The 24,257-nt window shown below is 40.8% G+C and overlaps 2 protein-coding genes across 5 annotated transcripts in view; both read left to right on the top strand.

The window, feature by feature from the left end:
- Nucleotides 1–6,591, top strand: part of plekhm3 (pleckstrin homology domain containing, family M, member 3) — a 45,150-nt gene extending 38,559 nt beyond the window's left edge. For all 4 annotated transcript variants that reach the window (XM_042426244.1, XM_042426246.1, XM_042426247.1 and 1 more), the window contains exons 7-8: nucleotides 1,465–1,622; nucleotides 6,205–6,591. In XM_042426244.1, the coding sequence (XP_042282178.1) occupies nucleotides 1,465–1,622; nucleotides 6,205–6,367 (321 nt within the window). In that variant the 3' untranslated portion in view covers nucleotides 6,368–6,591. The remainder of the gene's footprint in view (nucleotides 1–1,464; nucleotides 1,623–6,204) is intronic.
- Nucleotides 6,592–19,379: 12,788 nt separating this feature from the next.
- On the top strand, nucleotides 19,380–23,442 carry fzd5 (frizzled class receptor 5). The gene has a single exon (XM_042426253.1). The coding sequence runs from the start codon at nucleotides 20,045–20,047 to the stop codon at nucleotides 21,794–21,796; it is 1,752 nt and encodes a 583-aa protein (XP_042282187.1). The 5' UTR covers nucleotides 19,380–20,044; the 3' UTR covers nucleotides 21,797–23,442.
- The last annotated feature ends 815 nt before the right edge of the window (nucleotides 23,443–24,257 follow it).

Here is a 24,257-nt window from a genome sequence, read left to right as displayed (position 1 = left end):
TGATAAAAGCAAAATGCAACAAAGTACAATGAAAACATATATTTAGAAACGAATGATGACGTACAGGAAGCATGTGACGTAAATGTCCCTGAAGTTTCCGCTCCGCTGTCTGTATAACTGACACAGGGCTGTTATCAAAATGCTTCCCAAAGCAAGAAGCTATGATGTTGTCCATCATGCTCTCCATCACCAGGATGTCTATCACATGCTCTATTAATGACGTCATTGGGTTGCGTTGCATTTTGTAGTTTACTGCACTCAATGAGAGAATGAGCGAAACCAACTGTTTACTTTGATGCACTCAACTATTGATACTCACAAAACAATAGTGGATGGAAACGTATATTAATTCACATTTTCTTGCATCAATTTTCTGAGATTTTGGTTAAAATTTATGCTACATCTGAATAATTTACTACTCTTCAACTAAACGACTTCTTGATCAATACCAAATATCATTTATATATAATTGAATGGCAGTAGTCACTCAATATGTTCATTCGGATCAAACAGTAACTGCTTTTTGTGTTATGCTGCTTTAGACCAGCAATAGCACAATGTGGAAAAACAGGAACCCAACAGATACATTTAGTGCATCAGATGTGTATCTGTATGGATTTATATGTATGTCAGCCAATAAGTAACAAGACATTTTAGTACAGAAGTAGATATGTTTCGAAAAGTGTTTTTGATTTTTGCTTAATCTGCTGACATAAGCAGTAGTTGGAATAAGCTTGTGTGCAGCAGCATGGCATAGACAGAAACAACAGCAGCGGTACATGAAGAATAAATGTATACATATCAATGAGTTAGTCTTTAGTTAACTATCAAAAATGAACCCAGTGTTCACAATACAGGCTTACCCACATAACATGAAATGTTTATTATAGTTCAGTATGGTTCTAATTTTGATAAATGTTTTACAGATTGTATTTTTCTTATTTTATCTATCTAATATATATTTGTCATGTTTGTATTGTTCATAGCTGATAGTGATACTAATTTATTTTCCAGTGACAGTGTAGTTTTTGAAAGTTTATTTTATACTGTTGGTACAGCAACCGTACAGAAAGAATGCCCTGTAGCATTTGCTTGTAGCATTGTGCTAACTGTACTGTTTACTTTGCAAACAGATGACACGGAGGAGAAAGTTTTTGCTGCCATGACTTTCAAAAGTTGTTAAACTCAGCCTCAAAGGAGCATAAACTGCTGTTAAGAGTCTGCATTTAATAAACCTTCTAACTGGACTTACTAGGATTGAACTGTTTTTGTGTTTGTGCATCTTTACATACAGAACTTAGTTTGAGTTAATGAGTAGGTGAACTAATGTATTTGGCCACTGAGTGTATTTTTCATCAAAGTGTCTTTGTTGGTGACCATGTCGCCTCTTATTTTCTCCTCTTCCTGACCCCCTCCCTCCCTCTCTACCCCTCACCCTAACCCTCTCTCTCCTCACCCCTCCAGGTGATTGACGGAAAACTGGCTCCATTCTTGTCCAAGGTGATCAAGTTTGCCAGCTCCCACGTTTTCAGCTGCAGTTTGTGTCGAGAGAAAGGCTTCATCTGCGAGCTGTGCCACAACGGGCAGGTCATCTACCCCTTCCAGGAGAGCGCCACCAAGAGGTACACATCCTCACATCACACAACTTCTCAAACACTTCCTCAGCACAGGAATACAGGAAAACAGAAACCTGCTTATTAATGATAGAGCAGTTAATTATTAGTTTAAAATATCATGAGGTAAGTCTTGATTTATTGCCACGAAGAGACGCATAGTTCACTTTTTATGATGATGTTGATTTATTAATGCCAGGAATTTCTACCTACAATGATTGACTGACTTTATTTGTGCAAATTTGACCTCCTAGTGTTTGCCACAAACAGCCAACATACCTACTGTACAGCTCCAAACTTATCAGGAACATCAGTTCTTTCTTTTTTCTTCCAGTTTTTTTTCCTCAGTTGTGTCTGTATGCTCATGAAGTGGAGTCAAACAGCCTGAGGATAAGCGGGAATTTTTTGCTCAAGTTGAAACATGTAGTCTGATCTGTCACTGCCTGAGTGAGGTTTATTTCATCCACAGCCCCTCTGGTAGAGTATTTTTTTTATTTTCATAGCTGCTTGTGATGACCGTTTGAGAGAGTGAAGACATTAAAACTCAGTTCTCCAAAAATTAAAAAAAAACACTGTGGTTGTATCTAACCCTGCAGATAGTTTTAATATTATTATTATGTATATTTATGAAAAAATGAAATGGCTGAACTATATTAAATCAACATGCAATGATGAGCTATCTCCCACTACCTGAAATCAACTAATAATGCTCTATATATGTATTTATATTCATGTATTCAATCTTTTTTGTCTCTTTTTCTTTCTCCTTTTTCCCCTTTTTTATGATGGATTTACACATTGCATCATTCGTTAATTTGAAAAAATATATATTCGTATATTGTCAAGCCTTCGTATATGGTTTTAATTTGATGAAATGAAGATTTGATGATATCGAACGGCATGAATAGAGAATATTGTACGTCCAGATTTTGAGATATCCTTCACTTACGGTTCAGCCTCCAGTTTCATATGATGAGAAATGTCTCTCCAATAACAAAGTCCTGGCTACACTCGGTTATCTAAAGACCTCACTGTCAACAGTTGTCATTGAAACTGTCAAAGACAGCAGACCACAGTGAGGTCTGGATCACCCACTAACAGGGACTCTGTTTCTGCAATCTTTTAAATATCATTTTTAATGCTGTGAGCATAACAAACCAAAACTCTATTGTCTTCCATTGTCCTGAGTGGAGAGTGGAGCAGACATCTCAAAGCCTGGACACATAAAACCAAAACTACCTGCATGGATGGATACAAGGAGAGCGAAGAGAGGAAATATGTCTTTTTAATATTGGTTTAAGGGTTCAGGTTAGGTTCAGCAGAGAGGGAATGCATTATGTAAATAAGGATCCCTACAAGTATAAAAGCATCAAATATGTGTACGTGAGCAAGTGCAGCAGAAGCGAGCCTGCTGCCTGTTAGTGACACTGGCTAGCATGAGAGGTGTGCGTGTGTGTGTGTGTGTGTGTGTTTGTGTTGGCTGAGGGGGTATTCTCGACACGGACAGTTAACATAGTCCAGGTCCTCGTCACTGCGGGTCAGAGTGATAGAGATAAGAGCTAATCAGAATCACACACTGAAACACAGTCTGTACTATCACACACACACACACACACCTTGCTCGCTGAGTTGTGTTTTATGACTCCGTGAAGGAAGTGTGAAATGTTGACTGATAACGGCTGTTCTACTGTAATGGACTGGAACTGAGTAGAACTACTTACTCAGACACTGATTGTACAGGAAATGAGCACTGCCCGGATTTAATAGAATATGTCATAGAGCGTTTCCCTTTATTAAGAGTCGGTTGGGGAGGAGGGAACACTGTGATGTCACTAGAAAGAAGTTTCATCCCAAAGGTCTCCAAACTAGCTTAGAGGCTAGGCTAGGCTAGGCTACACTTAGGATTAGTCCATCTATACTGCAAATTCCTTCATGTAGCTAGTGAACGTCTATAAAGCAGAGTAAATAAGCTGAAATGGATGCTAAATTATCATCAGAGCTGATCTTTGGGAGTTCTGGATGGTTGGGTATTGCTTTCAAATTCATAAGAACCAGGACGTTGATAAGAAAGATGGCTATCAACTGTGGCTCCAAACACTGCATGAGGAGTGGCAGTGACAGCACTTTGTGAAGTCATGTTAGCTAGACAGAGACACTGCTGTTCACAAAGTGTGAGGCTTAAATTTCATACAGTGTGGAGTTTAACAACTAGTGTAGAGTGTTGGAGCACTCAGTTTCTAAGTACAACAGAAGTACACAGTGCAAAATGAACATCTCTGCCTTCCGACTCCTTCCAGGTTTTGTGTATTTTTCTTTATTTATGATTGGTAATTCCTCTGTCTTAATGCTACAGTTCTATACATTTTGGGTTTTTTGGGTTTGCACAAGAGTGTTAGCCGCAGCATGACCGGAGGGAAGCACAGCCAGCTAGCCTCTGCTAGCCTCCTGGCTAATGTTAGCCCCGGTTCTGCATGTGGATCCAACCAGAGCCCCGAGCCCCGGTTAGTTATTCAAGTTAAAGTGGGAAGAAGCAGCGGGTCTGACGGGCAGCTTGAGTGAAGTGAAGGCTGTGGAGGAAACACCGGGACCGTCAGGGTGAAACAGTCCGAGGAGGAAAGCAGAGTCAGGCGGCGGAGGAGATGGCAACAAATCGGCAGAAATGGCCGATGCCGATATTTCATTTTAGAGCTTTTATCGGCCGATACCAATGATGTGCCGATAATACCGTGCATCCCTCCTTACCCTCTAACCCAGATAGGTTCATATGTATATGTTTACATCATGACAGAGCAGAGGGGTACTCCATCAATGCAGTTAAAGAAATTTGCACTTACTTGAAAAAGCCTGGCTTGAATTAACCTCAACTTTCACTTAAGGCTTAAGCTGTTCCATTAACACAATTCAGCTGTGTCTAGTCAATATTAACTCTAGCCAGGCTTGAATAAACTCGCAGCATGTGTGTGCACGGAGAACATAAGCAGCCCAGAACAGCCAGTTGTCGAAAAGACGATGCTACGTCGCAGAAAGAAGGGAAACCTAGAGCGGTGTTCTTCTCAGCAGCAGGACAAACCTGCTGATATGAAGAATATAAAGTCATCACCAAAAAAGGCAATACTGCTGCAACTAACAAGGTGAGGGAGGTGGCTTGGCAAAACACTGCTGACAGATTAAATGTGTAAATTATAGAAGCCTATGTAGGTGGGCAGTGGGTGTCTAAAGGTTAGAGAAGCGAGCTTATGACCAGAAGGCCGTCGGTTCAATCCCCCGCACCGGCAGGATGAATCTGGCTGGGACAGTGAAGTCCCTACTTACTGTTTTATACATTCAGATCACTGACTGTGGCTATATAATCAGCAGGTTAGATAATATCAGATGTATGTTTAATATTATGGCTTAGCAAATTTAAGAGAACTAACTTACCAACTTACCATTACCAACTACATAATCATCTACTCTTTGGCACATTTTCTCTTTCACAGGATGTCCGTTCAATTTACAAGCGTCAATGAAAGTTAAAAATGAAGAAGCTGCGGTTGGAGATGAAAATACTGGAGAAGGATATAAGTACAGTGGAAACCACTTAGTGATCACAAACGTCTGTGTCAAATATCATTGTAAGCAGTTTTCACTGTATAAATTTAAACACAGCTGAAGGTCATGGTTTGGACTTTGAACTTGGATTTCATTTTCTTTTTGTCTTTGCACGGTGAACAAAGTGAGTGAATGAATAAATAATTAACTTCAAAACAATGTTGGCACACTTTTATTTCTTCAATTATAAATGCTAAGCTTTTAAATTAAAGGGTTCACTCCAAAACAAAAGTGACCATGAATCAAATGGGGATTAAGTGAAATAGGTGTTGTTGTAAAGGTCCCTCACTGATCTTCCATTCTATGTTTCTGAACACAGACATGACAAAAGTGATGCCAGTGCAAAAAGACACTCGATGGAACCGTCTTTTAGGAGTTTGTTTCTGCCCGTCGACATTCTTTGACACACAGCTAAATTAGGCTTGACAGTTAGCCTGCTGTGGAGCAGGCTAGTTCTGCGGTATAAGTTACCATGGTTACTGAGCGGGGAATCATATAAGCTGCAGGAATGGAACGGAACTCTCACTTAAATTAGCGAGGCTTATCTAAATAAGCCAGGCTTTTCCTTTATCCAGCTTGATGGAACACCTCTCAGAGCATCTGCTTGCAAGTGTGTTTGAAACCTCACAAAAACTTTTCCACAACAGCTGCAGTTCTTCTGTGGAAAAAAAACACACCACAAAAAAAAACTGTTTGGACTTTCTAACATCAGTGATTAAGGCTACAGGAAGCTGCAACTGCTCGATAATAAAAGCCTTATGGTGGTTTTTGTTTTATTTGTGTTATTTAACAGTGGAGATGTTGAAGGGAGGCTTTATTCAGACCTGAGGTGTGAAACACTGGAGATTCATTCATTATGAATGTAATCAGAATGAATCAAATCTAAAGAAGGACTGGAGAATGGCAGAGAGACTGATGTAGTGTGTGTGTGTGTGTGTGTGTGTGTGTGTGTGTGTGTGTGTGTGTGTGTGTGTGTGTGTGTGTGTGTGTGTGTCTGCAGGTGTGACGGCTGCGGCGCTGTGTTCCACACTGAGTGTCGACAGAAAGCCCAGCCGTGTCCCCGCTGCGTCCGCAGAGAACTCCACCACAAGAGGCCATCTTCATTCTGGTCGCCTGATGACGACAGCCCCGGGTGCTTTCACCTGCCCTACCAAGACACCTGAGACAAACACAAACACACACACACACACACACACACACACACACACAACAGCAGTAACAATTAGGGTGCTGCCAGGCCGTGACGCTGGACAAAGTGCCTGTTTTTCTGACTTGTGTGTGTGTGTGTCCACAACCGACTCTGTTACAGTTTCAACCGGAGGACGAGCTCACAGCATCTGATGCACCATCAGGTGTATATTTATTTGTGTTTACCTGCAAACACACACACACACACACACACACACACACACGCACCTGAGCTGAGCCTGCTTTGAGCAGGGAGAAACCCAACTGAAGAACTGCTGCACCAAGCTTTACAGACTGACACACGTGTATTTTGTAGTCCAACATTTTCACATACACGTCCAGGTCATCCATCACCACCATCACTCATCTCTTATTCCAGGAGTCATTAGATGTGTAAAAATCACAGCAGATAAACGAGAAACATCCAAACTGATAGTTGGAACATTTTGGTGGTGAACTCTAACCAACGTCTTCCATCTGTCATTAAATTCAGAGCTGAAACACAACATTAAACCACAAAGATTAATGAAGTCATTTATCAAAAAGACCAAACAGTTTCTGGTTCCACCTTTGAAATGTGAAGATTTCTTTCAGTTTTGGACTGTTGGTCAAACAAAACAAGCAAATTTCACATGTCTCCTCGGCCTCTGGGCTTTTTGTCTCAGTTTTTTGGTATTTTATAGACTAAATAATTAACTGATTCTCATAATCATGTTAAAGTGACACATTGCTCAAAATCATTTGAGTATGAAACTGTTACATCCTGTTGGCTTGAAAGGTGGCTGTAACAAGTTTCTGTAGCAGCTGTGTTCAGTCTGGACTGGTGTCAGTTATAATGGACCAGTGTTACTGGTGTCAGTTATAATGGACCAGTGTTACTGGTGTCAGTTATAATGGACCAGTGTTCCTGCTAGGAAACAAGTATCACAATGTCCAGAGAAACATGAGAATGTGTTTTTCCTCATCCTTACATGAAAGAATCTTTGGGTTTTGGACTGACGGTCAGGCAATAATTTTTTGACATTTTTATAGCAGACAATGAATCTATTAACACAGAAAATAATCATCAAATCAATAATAATAATAATCATGAGTTGGAGTGTGACATCATCCTGTTTTGTACGACGTTACGCTGTCAGACTACAAACTGCAGCGATGCTCTATGAGATGAATATTTCTGACACACAGAGGTGTTTAGCAAATACAAATGTTTGGAACAAAGCGGCTGCACGGGTGAAAGACATGTTTCTGTAGACATTTTTGATATTTTTTTTCTTTTTGTGAAAATATAAAAATCCATTATAACTGACAACAGCTGCTATTCTCTGAGAAGAATACAAGTGTTTAAAGCCTTTAGATAGGTAGGGATGTTTCACATCATAATAATAATAATAATAATAATAAAATAGTTTAAATGACTGCTCTGATTAAAAGTCTTTAACAACTATAAGTTGACAGAAAGATGTTTTTACCTCACTGATCACACTCATTTTATCAGTGTTCAAATGTCAACGGACGTTAATTTAAAGGGACTCTCCGTCAGTCTGTAAGCACACCTTCTGTAAAATAACAAGGCAATAATCTACTGTAACTGATCCTTTCATTGTTGCCTTGCCCCTCCTCTTCCTCTGCGATTCTTCCTCCCGCTGTGCTTTATTCATGCAGAATCCAAACACGATCGCAGCTTTAGCTTTTAGTATCTCTATGCAACCTTTATGACGGCCTTTATAACCCACTGCCTTCATCTGTAAAGGCTTCTCTTTGTGTTCTTACATGTGGCACCAGCTGTGTTTCCATCCAGTTCTAAAGGCACATTTTACTGAAATATTGGAATAATGAACGCTAGTCAGGAATGTATTGATTAGAATATTTTTTGATAATTAGTTATTTGTTTACGCTGTCTTAACATGAACACTGTATGAGGGAATATAAATCTGATGAGACACAACTTTGTTTTCATAGTTCCAACAGACAAAACATTGCTTCTCGGATGAAAATCTTTTTTGGGATTTTACATAAATCATTCATTATTTAAAGCTGTGAGTAAAGCTTTTGTTTCACTGTCCACAAACAGTTTCCCAGCATTAACAAGAAGCCAGAGTGCAGCTTTAAAGTTGGATTCGCTAAAATTTGGATGGAAATACAGCTGCTGCTTTCTGCTACTTGTTTTCTTTCCTAGGAGACTGGAGGTTTGATGTGGCCGGATGGATTTTATCTTCTGTTCTGAAGCTCAGTCCCCCCTTTTTTAGCTTATTTGAGCCATAAAAGCATGTTTACTTTGAAGGGAATTTGTGTGAACAAGCTGCTGTAATCAGCACCCGACTGACAAACCTGAATTATAACAGGTTTATTTGAATCTATGTATTTTTGTGAAAAGCAGACTTTCAGTTATTCATGTTAATACAGCATGTAGGACACTGTAGTCTGACACATAACACGCCAGTGTAGTTAAATATATGGCGGGAAAAGTGCACTGAAGTCTTTGTTTATTTTGAAGTCATTTTTTAAAAAAAAAAGAAGTGTTTAAGTTATTGTTGACTGATTGTGTCTGCTGCATAAAGGTCTAATGACAATGTTGCGAAACATTTGAAGTATTTTTGATTTTGTATTTTCAATGTGTGAATTTGTTTTTTTATATCATGCTGTTGGCTACAGAACCTGGCAGGTGTCAGGAGTTGGGTTTTTTTTGTTGAGTTGTTGTTATTTGTGCACACAAAAAAAAATACATTTCTGCACACGCCCGAAACCAACCCGGAACCCAAAACTGTAGCTTTGCTTACCAAAAAGTTAGCCATGTGTGAGACTATTCACAAATGCAGCAGATTGGCGTTGTGTGTAGAACAGATGACTCATGGGTGCTGATAACTGACTCAGAGAGAAAAAGAAAGTAACAAAGTGAAAAAAAACTTGTGTACTGAACTGAACATCTTGTACTTGAAGTGTTTGGGACAAATACACTGCAGGTTCCTACTGCTACAGTACACTGATGCTTATTTGAGAGCATGAATCACTCATTTGTGTGCACTAAAACAAAAAAAAAACCAGCCCAATGCCTGCTGGTCTCTGTAGTTTGCCTCTATGTAGCTGCAGTAGATGACGTGTAGACTTTAAAACCTGTTACATGCAGTCTGTTCCTCTGTTCATTCACACATGTTGGGAGTGCATGTTTGTGCTCTTTATTGTTTCATCACTCTTCCTACAGTGTTGCCATTTTCATCTCCATCTGGATGTGGAAGCGTAAATATGAAGGTAGTATAAAAAAACAAACATACATCTGTTCCGTGTCCTTCTCACTGAGGTGACAACAGCAAGTTCTGACAGAACCGTAACGTCTGAGATGAAATCTCGCAGCCGTTTCATGAGCGAGAATCACTGCAGCGCACTGAAGTGTTTACACACATGAGAGCAGGACTGTGTGCGAGTACATGACTGGAAATGTTTATGTTGCAGGCACATGATGATCATCGCACTATGTTTTACTTGATGTGTTTGGAGAAGAATATATTGTACAGTATTTAAAACAGAGTAACTGGACTGAAACTCCTTTCTATTTTGCACTTTTTAAGTTATATTTTTTATCATTGTTACGTTCCATCACAGCCAAACTCTTATGCAAGTACAGGGAGTTGATTTCTGTGATTTGATCAGCCTCTTTCCTTCTGTCTGGTTTTGTTTTTTCAATTTTGTCCGCTAGCCACTGATGCCAATAAAGACAAACTTCTTAATAGTGAAAGTGTTTGAATCCTTTGAAGAAATATTCTCATTTGGGTGTTTGACTTCCTTCAGATACTGTATGTATGGAACTTCTGATGGTTCATGAAGCTAAACACACACAACTATGTTTGCTTGTATTGTTGAACATCTACAGTTTAATCTGCTGAGGAAGATCTTGTGATTCGCTCAAAAGCTCCAGTACAGCTACTAATGGACCTTGTGCTGAGATTGTTTTGTCGACTATATAATAATGGTATTATAACTTTGTATCATCTCATCATGTTCTTGAGTCAATAAATAAACCATGATGTACTTCTGGTTGAAACAGAATTGGAGGGCAGCATTGAGGGCCAGTTTGGAAGGTGTCGACATGTTTGATCGACAATTTCTGTAACTTTCTAAAACCGAAAATCTGACATTCCACCTGTGTGTGAACAACTGAATGCATCACTATGAATATCTGAAAGTCTGCGCTACTTCCTCATGTGACCAATTATTGCATCTCGTCCTTCTCTATGACAACCATTTTTTTACTCCGCCTTCAAGTGTGTTATAGCTTGAACAGCTATAAACACTTAAACCTTCAAACATGGTCAGAGAACATGTGACAACACAGCAGTAGTTTAGTTTGAGTTGACTTTATGGTTTGGTTGAAGATGTTTTCCAGGATGTTATAGTGTTCATCTTATGAGGTCTTTAATCCAGCTACTAGTGTTTCACTGCTGCTGATTAACACGTTTGTTATTTTCCTCCCAGCTAACTGTCAATCTGAGCTTCCAAACATCTGTAGCAAGTTATGACGAAATATGTGCAGCTTTAAAGTTCGATCGTTTGAAGCTTTGTCTTTTTCAGCCTGTTCAAGCTGTGAACACATTAGATTTTTAAAGAGAACGAACAACTACAATTCCACGACAACTCCAACCGCTGAGGAGGATCCTATGATATAACCGAAAGCTCCGGAGCGGCTACTAAATGGTCCTTGTGCTGAGATTGTTTTCTCTACTAATGCTCACAAGGTGAAGAATGAACAAAGGGGGTTCACAGTTTGCTGACGTGACAGAAGATGACGTGTGGGTTAGCGGCTGGTCGTCAGGTTTATGAGCTCAGAGCGGATCCATGTGAATAAAAGTGCATGTAAACCTGCTGGGTGAATATACAGATTGTGTGGGAGAGCAGCGAGCTCAGAGCCTCTCATTTGCCTGTGATGTATGTCGAGCAGCAGGCAAATTGAAGCTGAGTGTCGACCGCGCTTAATTGTCATCGCCAATTAGTGCATTGTGGGATGCCCACAATGGATCAACTGTAGCGAGTAGAACGAAGTCCTTTGTGCTTCTCCAGTGGCCCGCAGGCCAGTCAAGACTCATTTAGGGCCCGAACAACGACAGAGCAGAAATGCCAACGAAAATGAAAACAAAAGACAGTTTAAGGAGGAAAAGAGGACGAGGGGAAGAGAAAGAGAGGAGGGGGGGAGAGGTGGACAACGGTCACAGAGGAGGGAAGGACCGGGCCTCTGCTCTCCCAACATGAGAGGAGGGTGTATGGCTTTGACACACACACACACACACACACACACACACACACACACACACACACCGAGCCCCCCCCCCCCCCCCCCCCGACATTTAGCGAGCTACTACACAAAAGCTGGCAGGGCCCCAGTGTTCCCACTGACCTGCTTGTTCAGAGGCTCGTTTGGCCACGTTGAAGCTTTCAGCAGCTTTGAGCCGAGCAGATTGTCAGTGTGTTGTTGTCGGTGTTAAAGGGCAAATTCACCGTTTCTCTACTCAAATCCTTCTTCATGTGTTTTTAGATCATTTGTATTTAAGTGTAAAACAACTTCACAGCAGGTGTAAACGCAGCTCAAAACAGGGAATCTCATGCACTGTTCACAGGTCTGCTAACTAGCTTCCAGAGCTTTCAGCTGCTTCTTGTGGTCTTCATTCATCTAATGGATTCTGTTTTTTTGAAGCTCACAGGATAATCTGACATGTTAACTTGCTTAGCTGATAGAAAGCAGTTGATTCAGGGTTAGTCCATCAACAGAAGATTCATCACAAAGCATTTTGATAATCGTACAAACAGAAATATTAAAGATTTTCTGCTTCCAGCTGATTAAATGTTAAATGAGGATTTGCTGCTTTTCTCATGTTATATCATTGTCAACTGAATATCTTTGGGTTTTGGACTCTTGGTATAGCAACTAATTAGTCATTTAGTCCATAATGGGTCAGAAAATTCAATTCAAATGACTTGGTTTGTCAGACCAACAGTTCAAAACCCAAAGATATTTATTTTAATATCATATAAAAAGAGAAAAGCAACAACAGTTAATCAGCAAGAGTTTTGGTGATTTAAGTGTTTATGTCAATTGGCGAAATTGACTAAATGATTAATCAACTAATTGTTGCAGCTCTGCTTCTTTTATAACAAGATGGATCTTGCTTTTTCAAGCATTGAATATATGACTAAAAACTACATCACAGTGAGGGATATTTTGTTTACATCAGTAATGTGGGTGAAACAGCAGTTCCTTTGGTTATATATTACGTGAAAATAAGTGTTTCCAAGCTTTTGACTGCTACTGTATATGGACACAAAACTTACAGACTGGCCCTTTAAATGAACACACAGCATGGTGCCAATTTGTTTTGATCGACAACCCGGCCGTATTTAAAAAGCAGTAAGTTCACTTATCACTGATGTCAATGTAGCTTCACTTTTGTTGGAAAAATAAAGCTCAAAACAATAAATGGAACTGTGACCAGTGAATGATTAATGAGACATAAACCAGGTGCAATTAGACATTTGTCACTGTGTTATCAGTCCACTCTGTGTGTGTGTGTGTGTGTGTGTGTGTGTGTGTGTGTGTGTGTGTGTGTGTGAGAGAGAGAACAGCAGGACGGAGGCATTGTGCAGACACCTGTATGAGGCAAAATGAAACCACAGAGGAACAGATGTTGTTTCAAACAGCTCTGATATTTCTGGATTGAAGCTGTCAGTTTTGTTTTTGTGCCGATTCAATTCAGTGTTTCACATTGAAATCCTACAGTTAAAACATTAGCATTTATATCTCACTAGCGCACTAATTTTAGCATCCCACTCACCAGAGAGGATGTTGATATTGGACAACTCTGCGAAACCCAGAATTATGTACAGTGATGGTATTTTTGAATGTTCAGAGCTACAGCTTTTTAAATAATTGAATCCATACAGAACTCACTCATGACAACTAGAGTGAGGATCAGCGGGGATATTTGTCTTGGATGCTGCACTGCAGTTCTGTTCAAAGTATAACATTCACAATATACAATTCACTGACATAAAAAAAGATTGTCAGTACTACATCAACCGCTCGGGTTACTCTCAAAAGTTCAGAACAACACATGTAGATACAAATGAGCACTTATAGTCATTTAAAAGGACAACTTCACAGTTTTTCAAGTCTTAACACAACAGTCAGGAGCCCAAATGAACATTGAAACATGTTTCTCTTGTTGTAATCATTCCTCCTGTTCATACTGACCCTTAGAAGATCCCTTCATAATGTACTTACAATGTAAAATCCACAGTCCTCCTTCTGTGCTAAAATGTATTTAAAAGTTTATCTGAAGCTAATAAGAAGCTTCAAAATGAGTCAAATCAAACAGAAATCTTTCAATGTTACAGTCTTTTTAGTGCCAAAGTTCCTCTTTTTGTTGCTACACTTCCACCGCAGCTCAACAGGGAAACACTGTCTGAGGAAACACAAAGAGGGAATTTGATGTTAAAAAGACTGTAAATGTGTCAGATATCCACTTGATCCACTAACTCAGACTGCTGAAGCCTCATATAAGCTTCACATCAACTTTTAAATGACTGTGTGGACACACTGTAGATTTTGGCCTCCATCACTTCCTTTGAAAGCACATTTGAAGGATCTTTTAACAGTCAGTATGAACAGGAGGAATGATTACAGCGAGGAAAACCTCTTTCACTGTTCACATGGACACCTGACTGTTGTTTTAAGACACATTTGAAAGACTGTGAATCTATTTTTTAATCTACATCAGGGAACTTCGTATCTTCTGCCAGAGGCTAAAAGTTGGAATTCACAGTGGAGAACATGAGCTGGATGAGATGATCTTCAGGGTCTGTCTAGTAAGACTCTGCTCATACATGGACTGCAGAGTTGGATGATTCCCAAAAACAATGATTTTCAATGTGGACCGCACCAGGTGAGTGATCTACACCAAAAATACTGTATCAAACACTGGAGAAAAAAGAGACTCTTGAAGTTTATATTTGCTACCTCATGGAGAACAGCAGCTGCAGTCCGCTCGGATCATAATAAATTCTAATGAAGACAACAAACTGATCAAAACATCCTCTAAATCACTCCTGTTGCATAATCCCACTTCACCATTGCCCATTGTCATGCTCAGTATGTTCTGATCATTTCTCCACAGCAGAGCTAAACACTCCACTTCTGCTGCTTTCACCTCCTTTTAGCTCCACTCAAAGTAGCATATGTTGACAAAAGGAGGATTATTGAAGGTATGGTTGTTTGGAAAAAAGTTGTAGTGGTTAAAAAAAAAAGAGCAACATTAACTAGAGATCTGTGATGGGATGTGAACTCAGTTCTAAGCTGTGGACAGTCAAACACGCTGTCTACACGCTTGCTTTCTATCTTGGTAGAAATGGTGGAGGTTGTTCCTACAGCTCACATGAGGAAGGCAATGGAGCACAAAATCAAACAAACTTCATTTTTTCTGTGTTGCAACTGAATGTATGTGTACTAGATGAAGACTGAGGTCTACAGTGGGTCACTGCACAACAGCAACGTACCTTTGACAACAAAAGCAGACCTGGTGTTTGTTCACTTTGACGGATCACCTCACTGAAGCAGGTTTCAGGTCTCTGCATGTTGATTTTCATGCAGCGCTGACATCAAAGTGTCATGAAATGCAACAGTAAACTTTGGAAAAATGTTCGGTAGTAATTCTAAATTTACATTATTTATGAGTTAACAGCCTAAAGGTGTTCAGACTGAACAAACAGCTAATTTTAAAGGCAGAGCAACTGCATGAAAAGTCCATAGAAAACATGTGTGCACACAAACAGACCTGTCTCCACTGTCAACTATCAAATAAAGGAACATGAATAAATTCTAAACATGTTCAGGGCAGTGGAGTGTTGGAAATGCTTCAAAAATAACAAATATATGTGTTTATTCCATAGCAGCGAGACTCCACTTCATGAACATATAAAAAGCGACAATAAAGAAACACTGCTAACAGCTACAGCTAACATTTTTACAGTTGTTAGTTGTTTCTGGCCTATAAAACAACTCCAATGCTCAGATTCAGGTGATAAACGGAGATAATTTAGTTCAATCTGAATGCAATTAACTGAACTTCTCAACTTTTTATGGCTCCTTTTTGGCCGGACTGGCCATGAACCAGCCCTATATCCCCTGATGTCTGTCCATCATGGTAAGTTTCACCATTGGTCAGCCGGCCCAGTGTTGGAGTTTCTCCATTGGTTGTTGCTCTTTCAAAATGAATTGATGCGAACGGTTTTTACTACATCCTCGGGGGGCATTAACAGAGGGGCCCTGAGCACAGCGCAGTCTTGAAATAAGTTTTCAAAACACACATTTACCAACTGAAGCTTCTCACACAGAGGCTCCGCCACTGACAGAAACACCAACCTGCGGATAAAAAGAGATGCAATGGATCCATTTTACTAGCCTGCGCAGCGGCTAACAGCTTGTTAGCATGGCTAGCATTGTTAGCATAGCTGTGCCGTGCTGGGTGTAGCCCATAGACTGTATAAAAATAAGATGTAACGGCGGTGTTTCCTGTTTAACATCACAGTGCTGGACAGGTGACTGTTAGCCTAGCATGCTAATCCTATGTAAACATATGGATGAGACCATATATTCACAGACATCCGCAGATAGAAACAGACTTTCAAATCAAACATCTCAAGATATGAGTGGAAAGTATTGTTCTTGCAACTGCATTTATACCTTTCTGTTGACTCAAACATAGCTTAACCATGTCATGTGATGCTAATTCACTACACTTAAACATCAAATATTACTGGGACCACAACAGAAAATTGCAGATGAACATTTAAAGGGAAAACTTCGGTATTTTTCCCATTTCCCCAAATGTTTTTCTTTACCTTTCACTTGATCCGGTCTGTTTATTAATGTGTCTAACCAAGTCTTGCTCAATGAGAAATCTCATGTTGAAGTCTCATGAGTTGTTGACGGGGCGCTATTTCCCCAAAGGATTACATTGCAGCCTGTTCCACAGCTGCTGGCTGCAGCGCTCTCACTCAATACTGGACCAATTCAAAAAATTGTTGTCCCCATTAGTCAATCAGACAAAAACGATGGGAAAATAGGGTCCAGGTTGAAAAATACTGAAGTTTCCCTTTAACATCCAGGAGTTCACATTATATATACTACCACTGACTATACCTGTAACAAACTGACCATACACAGTCCAACCATTTACTAGGTTTTGACCTAGTCTTACTAAGTCCTAAAAGTTTCCAAGCTTCAGCAAGTTTGATGTTAATTCCATCACATAGCTCTGTAGTTTTACTTTCAAGAGCCAGAAGTGAGCTTCACATTAAAAATCCATCTTAGAAAACTTGTAACGTCATGGCATTTTTGTCTTCAGTTATTTTAATCATAAGCGGTTCATTTATCTAAATTAACAAAATAGGTTGATGTTTAGTAAAATAATAAAGTGAATGTGGCAGTACCATCATGTGTGTGTGAACTCTTGTACTTTTACTGCTTGTGAGTAATTTAAGTTTTAGAGCTTGATTATGAGGAATTTTTTGAAAAGACAGCACTTTTTTGCAGCCTTTACATCTTTGAAGGACTGATTAAAGGTTAAGACTTGTTTTTTTGGTTTAAAGTTAGAATAAGTAGGTTCAGGTAGTGGACTAGGTAACTCATGTAAACAGGGGTCCTCGCAGGTATAGAAGTACGTGTGTATGTGTGTGTGTAGCCCATGGTTACCTGATCAGCCAGAGATGCAGGTCACGTCTCCTTGTGTTCTCGCTTAAGTCTTATTCAAACAGTCCTGGCACCTGGGAAAATCACCACAAGTAATCACATATGTATGTGTGTGTGTGTGTGTGTGTGTGTGTGCATACACATGAGAGATTGATGCCGCTCAGGCTCCACACATGAATTCCTCACTGTTTGCTTCCACTTATCAAAGCAACCAGAGTGAAGGTAAATGAGGACAGAGAGAGAGACTCGTCACAGCAGATATGTTGAACACACACACACACACACACACACACACACACACACACACACACACACACACAAAAACACACCCTTTAAGACCTTTGTCCCCCAGAGTGTCATGACCTTTGTCCGATGTAGGATATGGGTGTGTGTTAGAGACAGAGAGAGACAGACAGACAGAGAGAAGTCATAAGATCAGTTATTGTGCACCTCTGATGTTTTTTATGATTTAATTATATATTGATGTCAGTATTTTCACTCTCCAGTGTCTCCACACAGTCACACACATTGTGATTGATATGATTGGGTAATCAGAAACAGATTTGGAATTAAAACTATCAATAAATAAATGTGTTGAAAATAGATTGTTATACAACACCAGTACAAAAATTTAACTGCAAAGTTTTAAAAGAAAATGCTGAATTCACAAATCTATTTAACATAAAAGGTTTCAAACAGGAAATTACAGGGTTCTGCTTCTGTTTTTAATGATCTTTTCTGTTCAATAACTCTGTTGTCTTTTGTGTGGTCTCGCCGTGGCAAAACTTTACTAACTGGTCTTTGGATGAGCTCTTCCTGGCTTTCACCTGGTAAGACATGGCAGAGATGAGCCAAGAAGGAGAAGAAGAATTATTTGTAGGCCAAGATCCTCTGTATCTGCCACTCGGCCTTCAACAGAAGCTTGCATGTGTTACAGATGCATCATCTACTTTTAATGACACACTCTGTTCTTTAAAAACTGATCTGAGTTCAGTCAGAAGGCTTCACATTACAGAAGAAATTAGACTAATCCACAGCAAGTTAAAGTGACAACAACAGGTTAAGTAGAATGTATAAATAAGAAATATTGGAGAATACAGCAAACTAGACTACTATAGAAATTGATATTAATGATATTGTGAGTTAAATGACACAGATTAAAACTATTTTTCAATCATTTTGTGCTTTGTGTGTGTGTGTGTGTGGTCGGGAAGTCAGTGGGCGGGGACACCTTATCCATCATCTAATACCTTCAAGCCCTCCTGCTAAACTCCTGGCTTTTAATGCAGGAAGTCATAAATACAACTCGCTGATGCGTTCACGTGCTGTTAGTGGAAAGCAAGGGTAACATAATTCCTCTGGAAAAAATCGGAGTTCACGTTTTTAATTAATCCAATCTGTGTCTTCAACATTAAGTGTGTGTTTAAATGGCAAAACCAGATTAGAGCTGAGAGTTTTTAGCATAATGCTGAAGTACAAAAACTGAGCTGAATTACAGTGTTGGGAGTAGTATTTGGCTATGATTACTACTAATAGTCTTAACTTCATAGTACAGCATAAAAGTACAAGCTTTGCATTCAAAAATTATCAAAAACTAAACTACTCATTACATAGAATGATCTCCTTCAGAGTCATAGATTAGATTACTGGATTACTAATACAGATGTGTTACTGTGCAAGCTGTGTTTTCATATTGCAGCTAGTGAAATGTAATGAGGGAGAAGTATAAAGTAGCAAAAAAAGTTAAATACTCAAATAAATTAAAGTACCTCAAAGCAGTTTTTCACACAGTACTTCATTACTTTCAATAATAAGCAGAATATTTGAAATGAATCAGTAATGTATTCATTCAGGTGGGAGCAGTGTTGCCTGATGTTACAGTGTAACTGGACTGAAACTGTGTTCTATGACAATTATTTTCTACCTGCTTTATTTTTTGTTTCCTTTTCACTTTGTTAATCTCTTTAATTCTACTTCAACTGATTTGATTTTCTTCATGTTTGAAAGGTGCATTGCAAATAAATATGCCGATGTCTAATAATGAATAATTTAGAATTAAATTTAGAACTAAATATGTCAGACAAATAAATGTCTTATTGTTTGTTACATTTTCCATACATTTCATCCACAACACTTGGGTGTAGGTAGCTTGCTGTTGGCTGTGTATATTGATCGAGTCCTGACATGTCCGACAGACCATGAACGCAGCAGCCCTGTGTAGATGAGGAGGTGCTGCAGCTTCAGACGGACTTCACTCGGTCCCGGGGCTCCGTGAAGGCTGCAGCCGCACCTGAAAACACGACACGAGTTTTAACCCTGAAGGATGCTCCGGATTATTGCCGTGTTTCACTTTGTTTCCTCTCAGCGGCAGAGGACGGGATACTTGTGAAACTTTGTTTTCATCTTACTGAAGGAATAAACCGACCTGAGAAGAAACGTCAAGTGGATTTTATGTATCGGGCTCTGCGCGCAGAGAGAAACATTTGAACTGTTGAATTGTGATTTTTGCTTTCATACATTTTCCAGGACTTCTTCTACCCTTTTTCACCGGCTGAGTCTGATGATGTCGGTTGTGACCCGTCAGGAGCAAACACAGCTAGTAAAAATGTTACAGAGTCATTAAATTTATTGGACGTTGACTGCCGGAGATGAACTTTCTCCACAATGATTGAAGGAGAGCTGGTGAATGATTGACAGCAGAGACTCGCCCGCTGCTCTGCGGACTTTACTGGGAAGACTGGATTTATCGTCTGGAGTGCAGCTAAAGGTAGAGCAGACAAACTGGATTTAACTAGCAGAAGAAGAAAGTTTTCAAGCAGGTTTGAGAGATGAACTCATGAATTGAAAGAAACTCATTTACACTTTATTTGTCCTGTTTTAATGACTCTAAGTTAATAATTCTATAACTACTCTAATACTAATGATCTATATGGCATCTATGGTGAGGCACGCGCTCCCGCGGCCCCTCGTGCTGCTGCTGCTGCTGCTGTTCTGGTGTCCTGGTCTCACGTTAGGAGCCTCCAAGGATCTGGTCTGTGAGCCAATCACTGTGCCCATGTGCAGAGGCATCGGCTACAACCTGACCTACATGCCCAACCAGTTCAACCACGACACCCAGGAGGAGGTGGGGCTGGAGGTCCACCAGTTCTGGCCCCTGGTCCGGATCCGCTGCTCTCCAGACCTGCTCTTCTTCCTGTGCAGCATGTACACCCCAATCTGCCTGCCTGATTACCGCAAGCCTCTGCCTCCCTGCCGCTCAGTGTGTGAGAGGGCCAAACGCGGCTGCTCTCCTCTGATGAGCCAGTACGGCTTCGAGTGGCCAGAGAGGATGAACTGCGAGCAGCTGCCCAAGCTGGGCGACGAGGCCCTGTGCATGGACCAGAACAGCAGCGAGACCACTACCCTGGCTCCTCCGTTCCCCAAGCCCACCCCTAAAGGCCGGACCAGACCCCCCAGCGCCCCTCAGTGTGACAGGGAATGTCGCTGTCGAGACCCCCTGGTCCCCATTAAGAGGGAGTCCCACTCTCTGTACGGCCGGGTCCACACCGGCCCTCTGCTCAACTGTGCCCAGCCCTGCCACCAGCCCTACTTCTCAGCCGACGAGCGCGCCTTCACCAGCTTCTGGGTGGGGCTTTGGTCAGTGTTGTGCTTCATCTCCACCCTGACCACTGTCGCCACTTTCCTTATTGACATGGAGCGCTTCAAGTACCCAGAAAGGCCCATCATCTTCTTGGCTGCCTGCTACCTCTTCGTCTCTTTGGGTTACATCATCCGGTTGGTGGCAGGTCATGAGCGGGTAGCGTGTGGCGCCAGCAGCAGCAGTGTTGGTGGTGACCAGCTGCACATCCTTTACGACACCACTGGCCCCGCTCTCTGCACCCTCGTCTTCTTGTTGGTGTATTTCTTTGGCATGGCCAGCTCCATCTGGTGGGTGGTGCTGTCCTTCACCTGGTTCCTGGCTGCAGGGATGAAGTGGGGCAGCGAGGCCATCGCAGGATATTCCCAGTATTTCCACTTTGCTGCCTGGCTCATCCCCAGCATCAAGTCCATTGTGGTTCTGGCTCTCAGCGCTGTGGACGGGGACCCTGTAGCTGGAATCTGCTACGTGGGGAACCAGAGCCTGGAGAATCTGAGGGGATTCGTACTCGCTCCTCTCGTGGTTTACCTCTTCACCGGCACACTTTTCTTACTCGCCGGCTTCGTTTCGCTCTTCCGCATCAGAAGCATCATCAAGCAAGGTGGCACCAAGACGGACAAACTGGAGCGACTGATGATTCGCATTGGACTCTTTACGGTGCTGTACACCGTGCCCGCCACCATCGTGGTGGCCTGCCTGGTGTATGAGCAGCACTACCGGCCCGGCTGGGAGCGAGCCTTGGCCTGCTCCTGCCTGTCTGACCGCCAGCGCTCAGGACTGGGTCCAGATTACGCCGTCTTCATGCTCAAGTACTTCATGTACTTGGTGGTGGGCATCACCTCAGGAGTCTGGATCTGGTCAGGAAAAACCCTGGAATCCTGGAGGAGGTTTGTGGCTCGCTGCTGCCCCTGCTGGCCACAGAAAGCCACTGCTCCACCCTCCATGTACAGCGAGGCCAGTACTGCTCTAACTGGACATACTGGAAGTGGACTGACGCCAGGGATCTACCACAAAGCTGCTCCGTCTCATATATGAATGAAGTGGACAGATTAAAGAAGTGATGCTCATTCAGAGTGTAGTCAGCTCTCTGGATGTTCTAAAATGAATCCAAGCATCCAAACACCCAGAATGTGAGTGTGAGTCGAAGGTGAACACCTGCAGGACTGTGTGATCGTGTATCATCCTCCTCTGAATGTCAGCTCTCATAAAGACAATAGTGACCATATGAGACACAATGGACCAAAAGATTTCGAGTGTGAAAAGGGAAAATGAAACAAACAGGCTGGATAATAAGAAGATAAGAGAGTCTGACCTTTGTGATAACTGACTGCAACAATTGATTCTGCTTTTCTAAGCGGTACAACTGAAACAGTTGACCTCCACAGAGTTACACGGATCCATAATGGAATCCCAAATACTTCTTCCTATCTGATTATCCTGAGCACTGAGAGAGAAAAAACATATTTATTTATGTATATATTGTATACATTTACTGTAAAAAAAAAAAAAAAAAAGAAGAAGAAAATTAGGTGTATAGTGTGATATGTTTAGTTTGTAACCAACCAATGCCACTGCCACAAGCTAAGTGTAAGACGCCAGAGACGCCAGTGTATAAACTTGTACATAAATGTGCTGTTTGATGTGAATGTGTGAGTGGTGTGTGTGTGTGTGTGTGTGTGTGTGTGGGATTATTGTTTAGGTTATCTGAGACTAGGAAGTCATATGGTAATCCAACAAAAACACCTTCAGTCTTTACACACCACAGTGACCTCCGAGCTCTGCTGTGATGTCACACCTGAAGTCACTACATGTCTCTTTGTGTAAAGTGAGCCGCACGGTGTTTCGTTTCTGTCAGTTTTGTTCATGTTGTGTGTGTGAATCGAACACACAGCGATCAGGTTAAAGCTGCAGGATGAGACTGACGTTGGCCTTTACCCCCATCTGCTGGTTGACAGCGGAGCTGCTCACTTTATGTCCACATCAGGGTTTCTCAAACGACAACAGATCTGCAGAAGACCGCAGACCCGCAATTTAGTAAGATTTTGCACCACATCATGGTTAAATGTGTAGAAGTTGTGAATGACAGGATAGTAGTAGATTAGACATTCTTGAGGTTTTTTTTTTTTTAATGATTTCTACATTTTGAGAATTCTGCTGTGGATTCTGACACCAAGTGAAGGTCTTCTGGAGGTCCGTGGACCTCATTTTTGAGAATCATTGCTCCGTTTCTGCAATGATTTCTTACCATGAACTCAGACATGTGGCAGGTCACAGACTGAAATGAACCGGCAACAATTTTGACGATCGAATTTAGAATTTCAGTGATTTGAATCAATAGTTGACTGGTTCCAGCTTCTCACATGTGATGATTTGCTGCTTTTCTCAGTTTTTCATCAGTCGGTTGAATCACTTTGAGGTTTGGACTGTTGAGTACAAGCTATCTGAGAACGCCTCTTTGGGTTGTGGCACAACGGTACAGACAGTCCTAGATGTCTTGTGTGATAAAGACTTTTAGGACTGCATCAAATGTATTATTTTTTACCTATTATGTCTTTTTTTATACATTCTCATTTAAGTGACTTAAAGCCTGATTTATTGTTTCCCTTCACTGAAAACAGCACTGAAATATTTAGCCTAGTGTTTAAAAAAGAAAATAATTCTTATAATTTTAAACATATTCAAGTAAAACACCAAATATTTGCTGGTTCCAGCTTCAGAAATGTGAGGATTTGCTGCTTTTCTCTTTTTTATATTATTGGAAAATGAACATTTAGGGGGTTTGGAGTGTTGGTTGGACGAAATGAGCACTTTGAAAACACCAGTTGGGAATTTGTGGACATTTTTTGATATTTTATAGACTAAAGTAGGAACTAAATACTATGTGATTGTGTGATATGTGATGCTTTTCATCACAGGTTTCACCATGTTCACATTTTTGCGTACACAAAAAAAATCTTACAAACTGGGATCTGTGGTCTGATGTGGAGCGTCTGTTTTTAGGGGCCTTGACATCATCAACTTCTTGTCTTCTTACAGAGGCCATCATTTTGTTTTTCTGCTGGGAGTGCATCAATTAACTGCCTTAACTGCAATCTGAAAATAATGATTTCTTTCAGTTGGGTTCAGTCACAACATTACAAGACAGAATGACAGCTGATATGGTGAAAATGAAGCACATTTAATATTTGTTTTCTGCTTTCTCTGCCCTGCTGTGATGTTGTGTGATATTTTCATTCGATGTTGTTGGCCAATTGTGTTGTTTAGACTACTGTGTCCACATACTAGATGATACCTCTAATTTATTAGCCTGATTTGTGTGAGTGAATGTGACTGTACGGCTGGTGATGGATGTCAATGAAGTGTTGGGGAACAAGTGATGTTTTAGGTTTATCCTTTAAAGTGTAAATCTGCATACATACTGATAGATTTCCTCAAAGGATACAGAAGATGTTGTAGATTTTGATTCATATTGTGGAATTAAAACTTCAAAATTGAT

Source organism: Thunnus maccoyii, chromosome 11, assembly GCF_910596095.1.
Source record: "Thunnus maccoyii chromosome 11, fThuMac1.1, whole genome shotgun sequence".
In the NCBI taxonomy this organism is placed as follows: Eukaryota; Metazoa; Chordata; class Actinopteri; order Scombriformes; family Scombridae; genus Thunnus; species Thunnus maccoyii.
The sequence above is the reverse complement of the archived record's forward strand: the minus strand, read 5'-3'. Positions and strand labels throughout refer to the sequence as shown.